This window comes from Pyrus communis, chromosome 11 (genome assembly GCF_041283825.1).
Source record: "Pyrus communis isolate YQ-2024b chromosome 11, ASM4128382v1, whole genome shotgun sequence".
Lineage (NCBI taxonomy): Eukaryota > Viridiplantae > Streptophyta > Magnoliopsida > Rosales > Rosaceae > Pyrus > Pyrus communis.
The window spans coordinates 24,378,057-24,399,269 of NC_142575.1; the positions used below are offsets into that span (position 1 = coordinate 24,378,057).

At 36.1% G+C, this 21,213-nt stretch overlaps 2 protein-coding genes and 1 non-coding gene across 7 annotated transcripts; 1 reads left to right on the forward strand and 2 right to left on the reverse strand.

Moving 5' to 3' along the window:
- Positions 1-5,593: 5,593 nt before the first annotated feature.
- LOC137743962 (small nucleolar RNA snoR86) lies at positions 5,594-5,717 on the reverse strand. Its single transcript, XR_011069567.1, has one exon. It is a non-coding gene; the product is annotated as a small nucleolar RNA snoR86 (small nucleolar RNA).
- A 2,242-nt stretch (positions 5,718-7,959) lies between these two features.
- MSH5 (MUTS-homolog 5) lies at positions 7,960-18,920 on the forward strand. Of its 5 annotated transcripts, none has more exons than XM_068483505.2 (35): positions 7,960-8,082; positions 8,508-8,539; positions 8,713-8,807; positions 8,999-9,079; positions 9,152-9,224; positions 9,829-9,892; positions 10,154-10,308; positions 10,434-10,535; positions 10,601-10,628; positions 10,715-10,746; positions 10,843-10,900; positions 11,120-11,206; positions 11,627-11,683; positions 12,674-12,775; positions 12,881-12,925; positions 13,432-13,509; positions 13,781-13,831; positions 13,940-14,021; positions 14,219-14,292; positions 14,365-14,464; positions 14,633-14,729; positions 14,853-14,942; positions 15,041-15,105; positions 15,209-15,267; positions 15,800-15,876; positions 15,975-16,061; positions 16,453-16,514; positions 16,606-16,667; positions 16,770-16,823; positions 16,910-16,992; positions 17,475-17,506; positions 17,826-17,849; positions 18,103-18,218; positions 18,413-18,512; positions 18,605-18,920. In XM_068483505.2, the coding sequence occupies exons 1-34, from the start codon at positions 8,044-8,046 to the stop codon at positions 18,497-18,499; spliced, it is 2,430 nt and encodes an 809-aa protein (XP_068339606.1). In that variant the 5' UTR covers positions 7,960-8,043; the 3' UTR covers positions 18,500-18,512; positions 18,605-18,920. The 5 variants fall into 5 exon arrangements, with proteins under 5 accessions (XP_068339606.1, XP_088536267.1, XP_088536268.1 ...); XM_088680141.1 differs by having other exon boundaries at positions 18,593-18,727; XM_088680143.1 differs by lacking the exon at positions 7,960-8,082 and adding an exon at positions 8,232-8,351.
- LOC137743584 (GDSL esterase/lipase At5g55050) lies at positions 18,796-21,058 on the reverse strand. Its single transcript, XM_068483507.2, has 5 exons — positions 20,708-21,058; positions 20,458-20,597; positions 19,741-19,974; positions 19,402-19,645; positions 18,796-19,204 (listed from the first exon to the last, which is right to left on the reverse strand). The coding sequence occupies exons 1-5, from the start codon at positions 20,973-20,975 to the stop codon at positions 18,984-18,986; spliced, it is 1,107 nt and encodes a 368-aa protein (XP_068339608.1). The 5' UTR covers positions 20,976-21,058; the 3' UTR covers positions 18,796-18,983.
- Positions 21,059-21,213: the final 155 nt, after the last annotated feature.

Genomic DNA, 21,213 nt, shown 5'->3' on the forward strand with positions numbered 1-21,213 from the left:
GCCTAGCAGCATGTCATGGTTACCCAAGCTAAGTAGAAGTGGTTGGAGAACCTATCCAGTTACAACTACAATGCAATACGGTCCTTCTCTAATACAATACTCTTAATCACATTGTTTAAGTGATAGTTTGTTTCATGTCTACTATCCAATGTGATACTTCTCTATATGATTCAATTGAATAAGATTTGGAACATCTTCCTTAGTCATATTCATATGCTTTGGCCAAAGACTCTCGAATCATATCTTAGAGTATTCTCCTTCCATCATGGAAGGTTAGAGATCCCTTGTTGTACATTCATATGCCTACATGACTAGATAGCTTGACCCCAACAATGTCGTGGACACTCCAATGGAATGCCGTTGACATAATCAAAGATCAAGGACCTAACCATTAGACATCAATGATGCCTCAGGTCAAAGGACTACTTTGCATATTGCAACTATTGAGTTCTCACATGACATGTATGTTCGAACTCTCGTTTGATCGTTGTTCAGTGTACTCGATTACTCTTTCGAGCACCTATGTGTTTGCCTTAGTGTCCAACACCAAATGACTTGAGACTAGTTCATACTCACGCTTGAGTCGACATAACACATACTAACCTTAGCGGATTGTCAATGCCCAATTGGCAATCCTATGGCTAGGAACGTTTTAGGAATGAACATAAGAGAAAGGTCTCGTTAATTTAACTAACTTAAATCACTTGTCTCTTAGATCAAATACATTCCTTGGATTCCCTTATTGCTTAAACACAAGATACTATAAATAGTGATTAACAATAAGTTTTGCCCTCTATTAAACATATAAAAGTTTAACACAATAAGTATTCCAAAAAGCTATTACATCAAATGAGTGGCTTTGTGGGCATACTTCCAACACCTAGCACGAGGCCTTTTGGGAGCTCACTGGCTTCGGGTTCCATTGGAACTCCGAAGTTAAGCGAGAAGGGGGCTAGAGCAATCCCACGATGGGTGACCCACTGGGAAGTTGCTCGTGAGTTCCCAAAAACAAAACCGTGAGGGCGTGGTTGGAGCCCAAAGCGGACAATATCGTGCTACGGTGGTGGAACGGGCCCGGGAAGTGATCCACCCCGGGCGGGGATGTGACAATTTGGTACCAGAGCCTAACCCTGGTCGCGTGTGTGCCGACGAGGACGTCGGGCCCCTAAGGGGGGTGGATTGTGACATCCCACATCGCCCAGGGGAGTGATCCTTAAATGTATATTCCCATCCCTACCTAGCACGAGGCCTTTTTGGAGCTCACTGGCTTCGGGTTCCATTGGAACTCCGAAGTTAAGCGAGAAGGGGGCTAGAGCAACCCCACGATGGGTGACCCACTGGGAAGTTGCTCGTGAGTTCCCAAAAACAAAACCGTGAGGGAGTGGTCGGAGCCCAAAGCAGACAATATCGTGCTACTGTGGTGGAACGGGCCCGGGAAGTGATCCGCCCCGGGCCGGGATGTGACAGGAAGGGATTAGAATAGGATTAGCCATGAATGGTAGGATTAAAATGGATGAATTTCTTTTATAAGTAATCTATCTTTTATTCTTGAGAAAACTAATAAAAATGATTTGAAAACTTTGAATTTTAACGAAAATGACAAAATAAAAGGTAAAATGAATAGTACTAGGATTGACTTTTTAGAGTAAAAATGTGATTTTTCATTAAAGTAAACAATACCGGGAGTTTTTCGTTAAAGTTCACTTAATTCTTTAGGTGATCATACTTATATAATTTCTCCCTTCAACATACTTAATTTAGTAAGTTATCCTATTTAATCCAATCATATGTGTCATACGAGACATTTGTGTTAATTCTTTAGGTGATCATACTTATATAATTTATCCCTTCAACATACTTAATTTAGTAAGTTATCCTATATGTGTCATTCGAGACATTTGTATTAGTTGAGACTTGAGTGAATGCAAAGTTGGGAATGGTTACAAACATGTGCGTTGTTTACACCTCCAAGCTCATCTCCTTCTCCAAAATAAAGATTAATTCAGCTGCTCTTCTCTGGCATTGTCATCTTCCTCTTCTTAGTCGACCATGTCTACCTCACCGCGCTTTGGCACTTGGCTTGCTTGGTGTCTGTCCTTGAGCCCATCTAGGGGTTCGCCACCACAAAGAGCAATATGTGCTACTCAAGGGGAGGGTTGGGATAGCCTTCGTGCTCTTTTTGGGGTTATAATTAGTTGTGGTGCACATCGAGGAGGATTACGGGTGTTTTTTAGGATTATGCTTGGTGGTTGTTTTTTGGTGATTGTGAATTTTGTTGGATTGCAATTGTAGTGTGTGTTTTACTACGTCTCCAAAAATAGAGATTAATTCCTTAAATTGACTCATGATCCTCATTTTAATTATCCTTTTTGGTTCTTTTGGAAAAACCTAATTTTAAAGGTATATTAGTATTTTGGTTATAATTATACAAACTTAACAGTTTGACTACAATTTTATATGAGATCCAAAATTTGATTATTATTTCTAATCCTCCGTTGTTTACTTGATGTAAGCATGATGAATTGTGTTGGCTGCGAGGTACTTGAGTGTGTTAGTGCTTGAGATTGCACCTGACGTTTTGCAACCAACATGATTCTCTCCGGATCCTTTTGGTGAGGATCCTAAAAATTTATAAATCGTGTTCGTTCATCGTATATCGTGCGGTCATTTTTTGTCAAGTACTGTTTGTGTTTAATTTTAAATAAAAATATTTAAAATGATTTCTGACCGCACAATGTACGATTAACGAACACGATTCACGGATTCGTAAGATTCTCACAAATAGGATCCAGATTTGTTTTGCACAAACAATTGGAACTGATGTGGCAGACATCATTGTTAAGTGTCCTACTGAGCTTCTGATAGTTTAGTTGACGAGGTTGAGCACATAATCTATCCTATTTCTTAGGGGTGGTTTGGGACTAACCCAAGCTGAAATTTCGGTATTTCTAATTTTCAGGATGTTCAAATATATTTTCGGTATTTTGGGATGGTTCGTTATTCTCAAATTTTATAAAAATTAAAATACCAATCATTCATACCAAGTCAAATTAACATGCAACCAAAATAAAATAAATAACAAACCTAAAAGTAAACAGTAAGTTAAAAACCTAATATGTTTGGAAACTAAAATTACAATTTTTTGATTTCATGTTGAAGAAATAGAAATATTTGATTGAGAAGCAACAGTGTAGGCTAAGTGTGTGTGGGAGGTTCATACCAGATGTGGTGATAAAGTGCTATTGTAGACCAAATGACAGAGTTAAAATTTTGGAAATTCAAGAGTTGGATGACAGTGTTAAACAAATGAAGCAAAGCAAATGAAGCAAAGGGCTATCAGTATGTCATCCCCAAATTTTTGGGATTTTGGTTTGGTATCAGGATTTTCAGAAATTTTTTAAAGCCCTACTCTTTCATTCACCAACCTCTGCATTTTGATTACGAACAAAAATAAAATGAACAACTTAGAGCATTTTTAAAGAGGAGTCAAAATGTCTATATCAGTAATAACAGTAAAAAGGATAGGTTTAATGTTTTCCAACCTAAATGTCAATTCCTATGAGGCATGACGTGGATTGACATCAAAGGTGGTTGCTGACAAATTTGATAACAACTTCAAATCTATTTATACTGATTAATAAATGTTTTCTACAATTATTATTTTTTGTCCTAGAGTTCCTTGTTACAATTATAAAAAATAATAATCCACAAATAATAATTTAAATTTGACATATCAAGTAGAAAAAAAAATTAAAAAAAAAAAATCAAAGTGTCATATAAGATTATCTCAAAATGAGATGTCAAAATTTAAACATAAAATTTAAATTTGAAGGCTTATTGGCACATTGATATATTTTTAAATTTTCCTCCAACTAATATGTAAGATCCCATATCGACCAACGGAGAGGAGCGATGTGCCTTATATGTACATGTCCACCTCCATATAGCACAAGGCCTTTTGAGAACTCACTAGCTTCAGATTCCATCGGAACTCCGAAGTTAAGCGAGTTCGAGAGAGAGCATTCCTAGGATGGGTGACCCACTGGAAAGTTCTCGTCTGAGTTCCCAGAAATAAAACTGTGAGGGCATGGCCGGGGCCCAAAACAAACAATATCATGTTACGGCGGAGTTGGGACTGGGATGTGACATAATGGTATCAGAACCACTCTGTCGTGTGGTGCGAGTGTGCCGACGAGGATGTCGAGCCCCTAAAGGGGATGGATTGTAACATCCCACATCAACCAACGAAGAGGGGTGATATGCCTTATATTACATGCCCATCTCCATATAGCACGAGACCTTTTGGAAACTCTCTGGCTTTGGATTCCATCAAAATTCCGACTCCGTCGGGTGAACCATTTGGAAGTTCTCGTCTGAGTCCTCAGAAACAAAACCGTGAGGATGTGCCCAAGATCCAAAGCGGACAAATATTATACTACGGTGGAATCGGGATTAGGATGTGACAAATATGTCAAATTTAAACTATTATTTATTACTTTATTTTTTTTAATAAGAAAATAAATATATTAAAAGGAGAATTTTCTGGAACAACCAGAACCATTATAATTAAAGTTAAAAGCTTGTAAGGATAAAAGGGGTAGACGAGGATTCTAAAAGTGGGGTTCGCAATTGAAACCCCTGCATCAGCCAACTTATCGATCACAAAATTTGCTTCCTTAAAAACATGCCTCTAACAAATAGAGTGAAAACTAGCAGCCATCCATTTAATGTCTTAGAGAGTAGAATGAAGATAAGTATAAAAATTATGAAATAAATTCGAAGCTGTTGTCAAATTTAACAGCAAATTTCTTTGTTGTCTTTTCATGTCATGCCGCATATAAATTGACATTATAATTGAAAAATACTATTAATGTCATTTTTATTTGAGGTTCGCATGTATATAAGAAATTTGAGTTCAATCAAATTAAAAGTAAAATACCAATCTAAATTACATATTAATATAATATGAATTGTCAACCAAACTCTATAAATTTTCATCATAATCCTCAAATTAAAATTGAATATAAATAAATAAAATTGATTTAATACAACTAAAATTCTGCCCTTTTTTAAACTTCACCGATTTTTAACATATCTTTAATTAAAAAATAAAAAAGAAACCTCATTTGCTTTCTCCACACTTTTATGTTATTTCACTTCCTCTTTCTTTTTATTTTAAAAACAAAAATAAAAAATATTTACATCGAGCAAAAATGTCAATGTGTGAATATATTTTATTTTTGTTTTTAAAATAAACAGAAGAAGGAGAATGAGAGTGAGAGAGGGTTTTTATTTTTATTTTTTAATATCATATATGTTAGAATTACGTATAAATAAGGCTTGAGATAAAAAAAAATAGTAAAATTTGATGTATGAAATTATATTATTGACCATGTTTTTTTTTTTTTGACAAATTATTGACCATGTTTTTAGAAGGAATATAATGGTAATTTTTAGAATTTTGATTGACATTAGCATGTAATCAACAAAAATATAAGAGACAATAAAATTAATTTTATATCCGAAACGACTTCAGTGATTAATTAAAACCAAGGAATTATCAAGAAAAGAAAAGAAGAGAGCGGGTGTAATGAATGTTGCGACTTGTTCGAGGCCAAAATCAAAACCAAATATTTGACAGGCACGGAGAATCGCTTTTTATTATCGCCAACCTTCAATGCAATTTGCGCCATTTTTTAAATTGGACGCCCTTGCTCTGCAAATTGGCTTCTACTTCCACAGAAAGCACTTCTCGAATACAAATTTAAACAAAACTACTCGAAATAAACAAACACAAAAAGATCTGAGACGAAAGAAAAACTCTGGGAGATTTTAACTGAGAGAAAAGCAGCAAAATTTGTAGAAAAAAAAAAAACCGGAGGCGGAAGGTGAAGGAGAGGCGTCGAAATTTGTTTGATGAAGAAAGGTTTGCTGTAGTCATATTTATATGCGCCGAGGGTGAAACCCTAGACTGCTCAACTCTCTGTGAGAATGAAGGAAATGACGAGTCTGCCTATCAAAAGTTGGGGTTTGGGCTGGTGGGCTTTCACATTAGTTTGTGCATGTCATCGGCGTGGATGCTCTCTCAATTGAACTAAATCACATCACGTGCATCGTATGTTAATACAAATCTTGTGGTTATAAAACTCTAATATTTTTTTTTTTTTTTAAAGAAATCAGTTAGTGACTTCGTTACGCAGTCCGGTAGTTTATTTTTTGGATTTCGGGAAGATTCATATAAATATTTTAACTTATTCTGATTACCAACGTGTAATTCATCAATGCCTCGTGTGCAATACGAGCTTGGAATTCATCGCCAATCATCAGGTCATCCCATGACAGTTCTTTTATAATTAGTTTAGACGGAAAAGAAAAAACTCATATAATTAGTAGTATTATTAGGCTACATTTGTTGTACCTATTTAGAGGGGACTAACTTAGGTAGGATTTAGTGTCTCATAACTTTAGAATTAGTGTCTCATATTTAGTGGTGTAAGGATTAACATTAAATTAGACAAGGTGGGACTTACCTAGACTACGAGCTTCACTAACACGGTGTTAGCAATCCCATGCTTTTGGGTGGGATTGCTAAGAACCCCGCAAATCTTGCCTTCTTCATCTCTACTCTTTAGCCACCAAATGGCACAATGACGATCTCCACCATCCCATAACAAACGGGGCATTGTGGTTAAACATGCTATCATTCTTGGTCTAAATTCAACTGTTCCTCTTAGTTTTGGCCAAATCTATCCATGTGTCTCATGTGTAAAGGTGAAAGTGTATTGATACCTTTTTTTTTTGTTGGAGCCTATTTGATATTTAAGTCATGTTTGAAATATTTTCTTTTCATCCTTTTAACACGAAGTGTATTTAAATAAAATTTAGATGGGAACTAAGAAGATCACGGCTGGTTTTGAAGTACAACTCTACAGAGCGTTTTCTGTCAATAGGCCTACACGTAAGCGGATTGTTAGAATACAAATAATTGTTGGTGTGTATTCTAATAAATCACGATTCTTCATGATCAACATTAAACCAATAAACTTTATCTTGCGCATGCGTGCAGACGCACCGGAGATATCACTTAACTCCCCAGATAAATAGTTTCTCTGTTTCATGTAAGACGTGGCATATCTTTTGACCCTTGAATTTAGTTTAACGATTCAGATTGAATAAAAAAAGGTACTAGAAGGCATCAAAATAGGAAGGAAGATAATTCAGCTTTATTTAGTAAGCTAATGTCAAAGACTTTAGCACCGATGTATTTTTGCTCCTTACTTTTAAGTGGTGGTATTGTTTATGAGAATGTGAATATCTCAAGCCAAATACGTGGGCAATATGTATTTTTGCTCATTATTTTCAAGTGGTGGTATTGTTTATGAGAATGTGAATATCTTAAGCTAAATACGTGGACAATACAAATTGGGTGACGTGGAGCACATGTGGCCGTTGAACTTCATATACAGGACAATCTAGCTCTGTTACCATGAAGAAGTTGGAGTTTCACCGTAAACTAATTTGTAATACCTCTTATAGGCCATTGCAAGGTTTTATGTCTCACTGATGTGTGACTCTCTTTTGTTTTTACATCCTCATATTGCTCACCACCCTACTTGATACCATTAGATGAATTTAAAATTTTGAGATTTATTTCTATCCAGTACACCAATATTAAAATTTAAACTAATTCAATGATGATAGATAAAGTGGTGAGTATCACCATCATTTGGGGTGTTAAAAAAAAAAAAGTATTCCTTAGGAATAGAGACAATTGTTTCTAAAAAAGAAAACATCTTTGCTCATCATCTCGTTCAAGTGATAACAAATCTCAAAATTTAAACCGTTCTCGAGAAAAAATACATCCAAAATGACGCAATTCGGATTCAGTTGACACGTGCCGCTTTACGTCCATGGATGCCTTATATAAACGAGTCACTACTTCTCCCGCCCATAATTCCTGACTGTCCGAGTCAGACTGAGCTAGCTCGCTCGCTCGCTCGACCTTTTTGCCCTCTGTCAACCTGTGCGCGGTTCGATTCCGAAATGGAGGAGGAGATGGACGAAACCGATGCTCAACCTCAGGTCCATCTCGACTACTCTACCTCGCATATTTTATTTTCTCACTTTCCGTTTGGTTGCCGAGAAAATGGAGGAAAACAAGAAGAGTTAATTAAGTTTTTGTTTGTTGTTCGGGTTCCGTTGATTTTATAACGAAGTAAACGGAAATCATACAGAATTCGCTACTCACTGGAAGAAAAAATGACGCAATTTGCTTTGTTAGGTTAAATTTGAGTTAAGTTGGACTCAAAAGTTTGATTTCCTCCATTTGGCCGCCCAGAAAATCAAGAAATGTAGACTGAACTGTTCACCTATTTTGTTTCATTTTTTGTTGAATTATGGATAAATGCGCTAAATTCTATCTAGTACTAGCTAAGCAAGCTTGACCGGCAGTAATTGATCTGTTTCTTTCTTGTTTTTTGTTTTGTTGTTTTGGGGTTCAAATGCAGGTGTATATGGCGTGCATTCGACATGGCCATCGGTGAGTCCTTAGTTATTACCTTACCTAATGTTTGGTATCAGTCTGTATATGCCATATGGTTAATGTGGTTACTCATTGTATATTCCATATATTATATTAATATTTACATTCCATTCTCAATCAAGCAGTAGAATGCATTTGAAATTGATGACTTTGCAACTCCTTCATTCCAGTGTTGGAGTTTCTTATTACGATTCTAGTATTCGCCAGCTTCACGTGCTGGAAGTTTGGGAAGATGGCAGCCCAGACTTCCCCCTAATTGATTTGGGTATGATTTTGATGTCTCATTAGGCAGTCAATTTCCTTTACCCTGCTGGTTTAGTACTGGACTTTCTGATTTGGATGATTTGATGGGTTTCCTTCTCACTCAACTTCTACTTGTGTCTGATACCTTCACTTTTATTTCAGTTTCAGTTTAGTGAGCGTAATAAAATGTATCTTATGTGTTTTTATATGCAGTAAAATATCAAGCCAAGCCGCTTATCATTTACACAAGCACTAAAAGTGAAGAATCATTCTTGTCCGCTTTACAGCGAAGTGGTATGTTGCTGTTAATTGGTAGGTTCTGAATTTCAGCATGAGGACAGCTGTTTACTTTCTAAAGTATTGCAGATGGAATGACTGAGGCTTTTACAATAAAGCTTGTGAAAAGTTCAATATTTAGCTATGAGCAAGCATGGCACAGGTAAAAGAATCAGATATGCATGCTCTGAAGATTTTGTTAAACATAACTGAAGTTTTAAATTTGGCCAAGTGTAGTAGGCTGAAAACAATTAGTTTCGTGAGCATATTTAACATTTTTTTTCTCCAAAAGCTCACATGGTTGTAATATTCAGAGTGTCTTCTTAAGTACGTTTGTGCAATTTCCTTCACATGGTTTTTCGGTAGCGAAATTCAAAATCTAAAACTTCATCTATGTTCAACCTTTGGATGGCAAACCTTCTTTGCCTCTTTTTAATGTAAGTTTATGTCTTCCCATGAAATCATTGATCAGCATTTCCATTCTATCATGTCCATGTTTATCCAACATTATATCATATGCTGATAAACTACAATTTTATGTGTTATTGGTGGTGTCATAAAAAAGTTTATGTGATCAATATGATAGACAGATAAGTCACCCCTCCCACTTCGCTCTCTCTCTCTCTCTCTCTCTCTCTCATTCTTATTGTTACTATTACAACTACTATTATTATGATTAATACAGGCACTGTGTTTCATTCTTATTCCCATTCTCACTTTTCATCTTTATCATCATCATGTTGTTAATTTTGTTGCTCAATTTACAGATTGATATACCTTCGAGTAACAGGGATGGATGATGGATTAAACATCAAGGAGAGAATTTGCTATGTACGTTAGATAGCTGTATATTTATATTTCATAGCTTATAAATCCTTTTGTATTGTGGTCCAACTGGTGTTTTTAACCCCAGGATATTACACTTAGCTTATTCATGCCTCCTAGGTCATGGATGTGCTCTGTGCGCGCGCATGATCTATAATATGTGTATTTTGTGTTCTATACATATCTATCTTCCTTTTGTCTTAAACAACGATGGATGTCTTTATCCTGTATTGACAATGAATATCTTTCTTTGTTTGTCAACCGTAGTTGAGTTCTATGATGGACATGGGAAGTGATGTTCAAGTTCGTAGTAGTGGTGGCCTTCTTGCCATATTAGAGAATGAAAGGGTTGTAGATACGCTTGGACAAATGGAAAGTGGGAACCCATCCATTGCAATTGATTCTGTTATAGAAGTGTCACTGTATCTTTTTGTGTTGTTTACAATGTTTAGATTCCTTTATTTCATTTTACTCTTGTGGGTGGGGTTGGTTAATTAATTCAGGGATGATACTTGCAACAAAATGTACTCCTTCACTACCAAAATAGAAATAATTTCCTTAAACTGGATGCAGCGGCTCATGAGGCACTGCAGATATTCCTAACAGATAAGCATCCAAGCCATATGGGGATTGGTAGAGCAAAAGAAGGGTAATTTCTGAATAATTTTCTGGATAGTTTCCTTTGAAAACTATTCTGATGTGTTTTAGTTGCAGGTTCTCTGTATTTGGTATGATGAATAAGGTCAGTAGATCTTTCACATTTTTCTCTCTTGGTTGGCTGGGTTTCCCACCTTTATATCAAGCTAATTTACTCATATTTAAATTCAGTGTGTGACGCCAATGGGGAGACGTCTCTTGAGGTAGACTTTGTGAAAGAGAACTGTGTGATGTCACTGCCTTGGATGTTATCTCTAACCCAAAGTCCTTTTAACGAATGTTAATTTTTCTCATACCAGAAGCTGGTTCTTGAGGCCAATACTTGACCTTGAAGTTTTGAACAACCGTCTCAATGCCGTATCCTTTCATTGTTAAACTACACTACTGCTTAAATATGACTTGTATCTGGTAGCCAAGAAGATTAATAATAGTTTGAATCATGTTAGTTAATTGATTTCAAATTGAGATCAGTGCATTAAGAGCAAATATTGCCTCTCACACATTTGAATGAAATGTTTTATAATACAGAATTGACTTCGAATCATTAGCATAAAGCTATTTTCTTTGACAATAAAGATATCATTCTTTCTTTCTTCTGAAGAATTGATAAATTCTTTACATGGAACTCTGAAATCTGTAAAGGACATTCCTCACATACTCAAGGTACCATTCACTATACTAATTATTCTCCTTCTGCTGCTTTGTGTCTGGATTTCTTTCCAAAAGTAAATGTTATGGTTGGTAGATTTGTAGCTACAACTGGAGTCTGGTTAAAACTAGAGCTCTTTCTGTGCAACTAAATATCAGTTATCCCTGTTTGCTCAATTGGTTTATTACTTATGTTAAAACTTTCCATACTCATTGTTTCTGTTTTGAAAACAAGGAATGTTTGATTATAGTGTGCCATCTAGTTTTTAAACACAGTTGTGGCTTTTATGCCAAATATTGACCAGCATAGCGATAACTATATTTTCCTATTTGTTATCTTTCTACTATAGGAATGGCTGTGTAGATCTGGCAATGTCTGTTTTGCGAATGTTGTCTGTAATTTTTAAGTTGAAGCTTACATATTTTTTTTTGAAGAAATTCAACTCTCCGAGCTCGATATGTACCAGCAGTGATTGGACAGCTTTTTTAAAGGTATGTTTTTAGCTATGCTATGCGCCTTTAACCCTTTTTCCTGATTGTTAAATGTCTTCTATCCATCAGGCAAATCAGGAGTTCAAGATACACTTAGGTTACTGGATGGTGTTACAATTCATTTTTACCTCTAGATGTGCTTGTGTTTAGAACTTAGTAAAACCTTAACGATCAAACATTAATGTCATGTTCACTATGATATACCATACTTCCTCTAATTCTCTTCGCTGATTAGTTTCCTGTGTGGCACTTGTCGAACTCCCAGTAAGACAAACACCAAGCTCCTTATGAAGAATAGAATGAGTTGTGCATTTTTGTTCATGAAACTTGCCATGATTTCATGTCCACTTCAAATGAGTTGTGCATTTTTGTTCATGAAACGTGCCATGATTTCACGTCAACCTCAACTATCTTATAAACTTTGATTCTTAGATCATGTATGGCATCATACCTCTTTCCTAGCTTTAAGTTAGGTGACATAGAAAATATCTTTTTTTTTTAGCTTTTACTGGGATGAAGTTTTCAAATCAGCAACCAAAGTTCAACTCTTAATGGTAAACATGCTAACATTGTGTAAGAAAATAAATTTATGCATGACTTTTAGAATTAGATTCTCTTAGTCTTTGAGAGTCTTTCTTTGCTATTATGTAAGAAAATAAATTTATGCATGACTTTTAGAATTAGATTCTCATATTCTTTGAGAGACTTTCTTTGCCAGTGTCGAAACATTTCAGAGATATTGCTTCTAGTTGAATTTATCTCAATTTGGGGTGGGGGTAAACAAATTGTAGTATGTGTTTTCATTTGAGGGAGCTTGTCCTACTTAGTTGTATTTTTCTTCCATATTTGTTAGTAAGGTTTTTGTCTCTTACAAAGAAGGGCTAATTGAACCTCAGCAGAATTTATAAAGAGTGGTATAACAGTGTTGCGCAATGTTCAGAGAAAGCTTTCCTCTTTTGACTAAAAGAATTCTTTATGATTTTCTTGTAGAGTGTTTGTTCACTCTTGCATGTAAACAAGATATTTGAAGTAGGTGTTTCAGAGAGTCTTCAAGAGCATGCAAAGTACTTCAATTTGGACATTGTTGAGAAGGTATGATGATATTTATTTTGTTGCATATTCTGTTTGTTCTACCTTCTCTTTCTGTTATTCTTATATACTAATTTGTTTCTTGGTCCGTTGTCTGAATTTATGCAGGCTGCTTCATGCATTACAACCGAGCTGGCTTATGTATATGAATTGGTAAGTTTATGAAGCATTCTTCATTTTTTACAGCTGTTCTTGCAACATCAAAATGAAATTTGATAAGTGTGAATCCCATAAGAAGAAGGGACTAATCTTTAGTTGAACAAAACCATGTCTAAAACCCTACAGTCCGCACCTCATGTGGTAAAACAACTCTAGAGAGAATTTCATTTGATTTTTCCTTAAGTTTCCCTAATAAGATTGAGAATGGTTTCTGAGATTTTTTATTCAGTTCCCTGTAAATTGTTTGCATCCCAGGTTGGTGAGAAGGTGTGTCATACCTGGTTTAGCCTTCGGTGGTTGTGGAACTTATTTCCATTTCCTCTTACGCCCAGGATTCTCTGAATGACATATGTATAATTGGAAAGTGAAGAATCTTTTGTCTTCATTTAGTTATGCTTCAAGCCAACATAACAAATGTTTGCTACTCTTATTGGTTTTAATCTTCAAAATTGTTTCCCTTTAATGCGTTATTATCGTAATATCAACAATGTCTTTTGTAGGTAATTGGTGTTCTAGATGTAAGTAGAAGTAAAGAGAAGGGATATGAGACGATTGTGAAAGATGACTTCTGTGACGAGGTTAGGCATAAGTCCCAAATTCCCATTCTTAATTGTTCAATCAGATTGCATATTCAGCGTCATCTACCCATTGTTGGTTTTAGTTTTATATTTACATTTTGTTTATGAGGTTAGTTTCATGTAGCGTTTCTGTTAGTTCAATATTGAAGGGGTATAATTTATGTGTTCAACTTTTATGTGTCTTGATATATCTGTAGTCTGTACTGCTGGGTTTGGCTGAATTTGAATTATTTGTAATGCTAACAAGTAATTCCCTTATCTTCTTTTATAGTTAGATGAGCTGAGGCAAATATATGAGGAATTGCCTGAATTTTTAGAACAGGTAACTGTTATACAGTTCTTTTATAGACCTAATTAGAAAGTGGATTGAAGTCTGACTTACTTACTAGTTACTAAATAAGATTCTTTTGATCTTACAATTGCCTTGCAGGTGTCTCAAATGGAACTTGAAAGACTTCCTCAGCTGTACAAAGACAAGCTTGCTCCTTGTATTGTTTATATACATCAGATAGGTTGGTTTTAATTTTGTACCATCTTAAAAAGAATTTTGTTGGGTGAGATGCATTTTATTTAGATTCTCCCCAGAAAGATTGCCCCTTATTTGTCAGATAACCTGTACATGATGAAATTTCAAAAATGACTTTTATGTTTTATTGTGGTATTTCCCTGCACACTTTCTAAATGCCTTTTATTTACTGTTGATTTGTAGGATACTTGATGTGCATTTTCGAAGAAAAAATTGATGAAGCTACCCTGGAGAAGGTTCAAGATTTCGAATTTGCTGTGAGTTGAAATATAGTTTAGTCTCTATAACTAATATGCATTTTTATGAGGTAATATAGCCATCAAAATTAGTTCTCTGATGCAGAAGGAGAAACAAAAAGGTTCTTTTATTATACACCAAAGACACGAGAGCTGGATAATTTGCTGGGAGATATCTATCATAAAATACTAGGTAATGCATGATAGTCTGAACATCAATATTGTGTTATAGCAGCCTAGTAAGCCCATAACTTAAATTTAATACTATTTAATTAATGAGACAGTCAGAATTTTCATGCTGGTTTTAATTTTTATTATCTTTTCTCTACAAATGTTTCATTCATCAAATTTATTGATAAAGATATGGAGAGGGCAATCACTCGAGATTTGGTGTCGCATATACTTCTATTTTCAGAACACCTGCTTAAGGCTGTAAATTTTGCAGCTGAACTTGATTGGTGAGAATCATTTCAGTATCAGTGCTCCGGCCTAGTCCCTTCCCTTCCCGCATCTCATTATTTTTTTCGTCTTAGTATATTTGTCTTACTAAGTAATACTTATATCTTCATGCGGACATTTAGCTTTTTGTCATTGGCACTGGTTGCTCGTCAAAACAATTATGTGAGGCCGACGCTGACTATGGATTGCTTGATTGATATACAAAACGGAAGGTGAGACACGCATGATATATTTGCATTATTTGATGGACAATACTTCTAGTGGTTATTTATTTACGTAGGGATAGTAACAAGAGTTTTTCAATTTCCAGACATGTTTTGCAGGAAATGACTGTAGACACATTTGTTCCGAATGACACAAAGATCGAAAATGATGGTAATGGAATTATACATTTAATTGCCATATTTAATTATGGTTTGGCTCAGTTCAGGAATATAACAATTCCCATCTTTGGTTTCCAATGCTTCTTTCTTTCCAGGAAGAATTAATATCATCACTGGTCCTAACTATTCAGGGAAAAGCATCTACATAAAGCAGGTCAGTAAGGCTGTCTCTGTCTCCCTCCCTCTGTCCCCCCAACCCACCACCAACATCACCACCCCCCCCCCCCCTTCTTACCCGCCCCGCACGCGCACGTGTCCTTTTTAATATGTGTTTGGTTTGTGGGGCTGTGTTTCTATCATTCATCATTCATTTAAGTTCTACAAGTCCACAATATTTTATCTGGATATGAAATATTGGAACTTCTTTCCAAGCATCTAATCTCTTGGTTCAGGTGGTTGTGACTTGTGACAAATCAATGATTCAGATAGGCAGGGGTAATGAAGCTAATGACAATTTATGTAACAAGGACATTCTCTTTTAGGATCTTTGTGCCATGTCAGAAATATTTGAATGTTTTTGTGCAAATACCATGCTGAATGTTGATGTTGGTATTGAACTTAATTTCGTTCTATGGTAGTCCTCTTGCTGATTTTTGGTGTCTCTTTCACATAGATGGGCATTAGCTATGCCTCTAGCATAGAAATTTTTGCAGATCTACACATATTGACAAAAATTCCTTTTTCAGGTAGCTTTAATTGTTTTCCTGTCCCACATAGGAAGTTTTGTACCAGCGGATTCTGCAACTGTTGGCTTGACTGATAGGTTTGATCCACATACCGACAGCTTTCTTATGTACAGTGTTATCCTTGTATGATATTGGTCAAAAGTACAATAACCATAGTTTCTATTTCTATTTACAGAATATTTTGCGCAATGGGAAGCAAGTTTATGAGTGCCGAAAAGTCAACATTTATGATTGATTTGCATCAAGTAGGGATGATGCTAAGGTATACTCGTTAGGCTTCCCTGTGCTAAATTGTAATCATATTATGTGTGATAAACCTGAACTTGCGTCTTTTTAGTAGTATAGGCATAACTCTATGTGCTCCAGTTATAAGATTATCTTATTGGCATGTGCAAGAGTATTTTTGAAAGGCATAGTACTTGTTAAGAATGAAAAATCATTTGCATTTTCTGAGACTACTAACTAATTATGGTAGCACAATATCATTGTGTTAAAGAAACGTGACTTTTGTTCAATAACAAATGACTTGGATAATTACGTTGAACAGTTATGATCACTAATTATTGGTTGCCTTCTTTCTGGTTATATCCATGCACAGTATTAACATAAGTATTCCATTTGATTCGCATGCATTCATTTGAGAAAATTAACAGGCAGGCGACTTCAAGGTCTTTGTGCCTCGTTGATGAATTTGGTAAAGGTACTCTTACAGAAGGTTAGTTTTCCACACTCCCTCGCAAACAAGAAAAAATTCTTGGTCTGAGTTTAGCAGTTGCATTAGTGTAATGTTCTCATTGTTGTTTCAGATGGTGTTGGTTTGCTCGGTGGAACTATAAACTACTTGGTTTCATATGATGACCCCCCAAAGGTTTCAGGCTCCTCTTCATACCATGAGGATCGTGTTACAAGTACCATCTATTTCTTCCAATTAAAGGTCATTTTGTATTGAGCTTTGCAATTTATTTTGTAGGTTCTGGTGTGCACTCATCTGACTGAGTTATTCAGTGAGAGTTGTTTACCTAAAGTAAGTAAAGCTTGAGTTACTATACAATACTTCCATACTTGAATTGCGTAAGAATGAAGGGTAATATCTTTTTGTTCTTATTTCAGTCCAAGAATATCAAATTTTACACTATGAGTGTGCTGAGGCCTGAGAACTCTACAGATATTGAGGATATTGTATTCCTATATAGGTAAACTTTCATTACCTCTATACGTTGCATTGCTGCAAAGGAAATGTGGCATTCTGTCAGTACCAAATTAGATGGTATTCCGTACGAGGTTTATGCCTATGGTGGTTTGGATCACAGCGTTCATGCTTAAAACATGTTCTTTAATCTTAGCATATTCAGTCTGCATTAATTCTGTATCATCTGACCACTAGGCATGTATCTATATCTTGCTAACTTGTTTTCTTGTGTGAGATAATTGTGTCAGTGGATGGCACTCTAGTTGCTTCAATTACAGAACCAGTAGGCGATTATAATTCCTGGGTCAAAACAGTTTTAACTGCGTCTTAGACTCAAATTATCAGATATAGCTTTATGAAGTGTACAGTCATTATTAGCAACCTCTCTGATTCCAAGCTCATGGATATGTTGATTTTCTATGTTTCACTGCTGTTCAATGCAATTTTTCTATTTAATGTATGTAATTTCACCTTCATTTCTTGCAGGCTAGTTCCTGGGCATGCACTTCTTAGCTACGGTGAGTATTGTGATAGAGCTTGACCAAATATATACATGTATATTGTGTGTACTTGTATATGTGTGTGATATATATATATATATATATAGAGAGAGAGAGAGAGAGAGAGATAGAGAGAGAGAGAGAAAATGAATGCTAAGGGTTTAATAAGAACTTGCTTGGTTCAACTGCGTAAAAGATAAAGCATGATAAGTGCCTTATTGAAATACTGACCAGAAAGTGTTTTAGCACCTGTATATATGTATATTAATGCAACAACTAAGTTGGGAATGCCGATTTGGATAATGTTATTTGTAATCAGTCTCTTTACATCCTGCAGGTCTGCATTGTGCTCTACTTGCTGGTACTTTTCCAAAGCTTAAAACTTGTGTTCGCAATTTTTAGAAACAGGGGAAAAAGTTCCATTGAGTTTTCCTTGTGTCACACACACACACACATCCATGGGCGAGCGCACACATGCATATGTGCTCATGCATATACATGTGCAAATTCATGAAATGAGTCTGTGGGTTATTTCCTTCTTGTGAATAAAATCTTTATGGACTCTTGGTGGCTGCTCTAATTTTCCAGTAGAACTAATTGTACTGGTTATGCAGGTGTCCCCGAGGAAGTTATTCAAAGAGCATCATTTATATTGGACGCTCTTGGAAACAATAAACACGTTGAGCGATTGTGCAATGAGAACGTATCAGCTATGGATCAGCAATACCAGGTTTTAATCCCAAAACTGAATCTGTGATTCAGAATTGAAAACATGACATTAGTAACACTTGCCCTGCAAAACCATGAGATGGAATGTGGCAATCCTACAATACGACGGAATAACATTTTTCAATCATATATTTCTGTTTTAATTGTACAAGTTTCTATATCTTTATGATTTTTTTTTCCTTAATTCAATTGCAGAATGTAGTGGACAAGATGCTGGCATTTGATTTTTGCAAAGGCGATGTAGGCTCGTTTTTTCGGGATTTATTTCCAACTGAGCCTTAAAAAATTACTAAAGGTAATTAAACCCCAAAGTTATTACTTTATCTTCTTTTTTTCCAGGAAACTTTATGAGCTTTCCAGATAATTTTCCCACAATTGTGAATGCAGAAAGATAAAAAGTTGTATCTGGTTGGCAATTTATGAGGACTGAAGCATTGTCTCTACCGTCAATGGATGACAACGATATCTTCCTTTCTCCATCCAAGAGAAAGGTTCAATCATTGGGCCAGATAATTCTTCTATCATTTTTTCTCTTAGGTATAAGTAACTCAAATTTTGATGTCATACGAAGCGCATGATGCTGGAATATAATCGTTTCCTTTGCATTTCAAAATCTGTCATGATGCTTTGCTTGTTTTGTAATGGTACACATGTAAACTCATTCATTCACTCTTTACTGCACATGAACTTAGCCCAAGTATAACCTCCTAACAAAGCCATATCATATCGAGATTGCGTCTTTCGTTTGGAGTCTGGCCCGAGCATTTTAAAGAGCGATTAACTCCTTCACAGTCATTGGGGATGCGTATTTTGAAGGGCCATCGAAAAATTTTTCCACTATGATGCCATGAGTTGCCTGTGAAGGATGGTAAAAATCCCAGAAGACATGGTCCCTTCTGTTGGAGCACAAGGATGCAACTGGCAGGCAAGGACCCTGGGCGTTAAGCTTCCCAATCCCACAGCATGCAGCTTTAGCCTCTGTAAATCCTGAAATCGAATGCGAAATTTTTGGTTTGTCAGTCGAGTTAACTTAAAATTCTTCCTCTAGTTTCCTAAAGGGCGGCTAAATATCGGTTATCATGATTGATATGGATTCAAATTGATGGTTTAACTACACAACATGCTTGATGGAATTGTACATAGATTATTTCTGCTTATGAAGAAGGAAAAGAACATATGAGTACCGTAAGAAGCTGCGTTTTGCACGATATTAGTCAAGACAGTGTAAGTGTTCAAGAGGGTGTAGCTTATGCCCAACGCCGGTTTCAATTGCTGCAACATGGACTTAAGGGCTTCATTGTACATGACAGACAATGAGTTTGCGCCATCATTGCACTCTTCTGTATCTAAATCCCTTTGCGCCGGACAGCATCCAACCGGCCCAGTCCCGACAACTACAAATTTTTGGGCGCCGAGAGCATGTATTCTCTGCCAAACAATGAAGAAAGAAACACATCAAGCATTGAAGTGCAACTGAAGATTCACTATGCAAACATGGAGCTAAGCCAATGTGTTCCCGTTACCTGTAATTGTTCCTTTAGATTTGACGCCATCAAAACTGCGTACTGCTGCGGCGTGTATTCGCTTTGGAGCTTGAAGTTTTTGATGTAGCCGAAGATGTCATTGCTTCCAATCACGATCAAAAACAGAGATTTTGAAAGATGGACTTTGGCGCCCTTGGATCCTAACTGTAGTCCAATGTTTTGATGTACTTCTGAGTAGTAGTTTACTTGGTATGACAAAGGTATTGACTGACGCTGTGACAGCAAGAGCAAAATAGGCAAAGCATTAGTTGTTGGACAGAGATTCGATTTTCCCTTCGCAAGCCAAGTCACGTGATGAGCGTTATATTCAGGATAGAGAAGAGTGTATCGTTAGTGACGCATCAGATTTCAGATTCGCTCATTATAATTTGTAAAATGATAACGTCACATGACAGTGGTTCCACTACAAAAGATTTCTCTTTATAAGAAGGTGCTAAATTGACCAAAAAAAAAAAAAAAAAAAAAAGGTGCTAAAAAATAACACCCAACTTTTCTTGTGAAAGCTTTTTCATCAACTTTCATAAGTAGGGTTACAAGGATCCTACCCAGCTCATGTAAAAAACGAATTGGATTCTAAAGCATTTTTAGCGGAATATATTAACCTGTGCTAAAGCAAGGATGATATTTTTCTTTCTCTTTTGTTGGGTCTGTAGCGTTATTTTTCTTTTGAAAGAGTGTTGAATTCATTGCACTTACAAATTGTTTATCTGAACCATTGAAGATTCCAGCTCCTCCGGAGGCGAAGCTAACTCCATTGACGAATGACTTCTTTTGCTTGTTGAACTTGGATACAAGTGACAGGTATGGTGGTGACGGTGGTAATCCTACTTTCTCGGCTGCCAAACAAAAGATAACAAGATTATACATACTACGTACCCTCTCATTCTCTCAACATGCATAGTTGTCACTAGTCATGATTTATTAACTGATGATATGTTAAACCTACCAAGAAAATCTGCAGAATTCTTGCCATTACCAAACCTCCCCGTGGCTACTTTGCCAGGATAATCAATCCCATTATAAGGAAAATTTGCCTTGGCAAGAGAAATTTTTAGGTAATTGTTGTTACCGACGTCCACTAACGAGTCTCCGAACACGTAAATGGCTGGAACCATCTGAGCTTCCGAAAGAGGGATGATGAAACTAGAAGTGAAGAGAGAGAAGACGACGACGAAGGAAGCCATTGGCAAACCATCAGTGTGATATTTAGCCATGGTTATGAACGAACCGTGTCTAAAGCTCCCTCAAACTTTCGTATGTAATGTTTCTGTGTGATGGTTTGAGGGACATGAACAAGTGGATGCCCTCTTATAGAGGGAGATAAGTTGATGAGTTTGCAAATTTCGAGTATGAAAAGGATACGTTTTACCCGTGTGGGCTCAAGCAGTAGCAGCAGCACTCATCTGAAAGACTGAAACCTCTCATTCTGACAGTAAATTGTCATTACGTATT

Excerpts from the sequence above, each read along its gene's own strand:
- MSH5 (XM_068483505.2), top strand. The coding sequence starts at position 8,044 with ATGGAGGAGGAGATGGACGAAACCGATGCTCAACCTCAG. Across the intron at positions 9,893-10,153 it reads TCAAGGAGAGAATTTGCTAT|TTGAGTTCTATGATGGACAT; the intron begins GTACGTTAGATA and ends TGTCAACCGTAG. Across the intron at positions 10,536-10,600 it reads ATTGGTAGAGCAAAAGAAGG|GTTCTCTGTATTTGGTATGA; the intron begins GTAATTTCTGAA and ends TTTTAGTTGCAG.
- LOC137743584 (XM_068483507.2), bottom strand. The coding sequence starts at position 20,975 with ATGGCTAAATATCACACTGATGGTTTGCCAATGGCTTCCTTCGTCGTC. Across the intron at positions 19,975-20,457 it reads ATGGTTCAGATAAACAATTT|CGTCAGTCAATACCTTTGTC; the intron begins GTAAGTGCAATG and ends TTGCTGTCACAG. Across the intron at positions 19,205-19,401 it reads GCAAAACGCAGCTTCTTACG|GATTTACAGAGGCTAAAGCT; the intron begins GTACTCATATGT and ends ATTCGATTTCAG.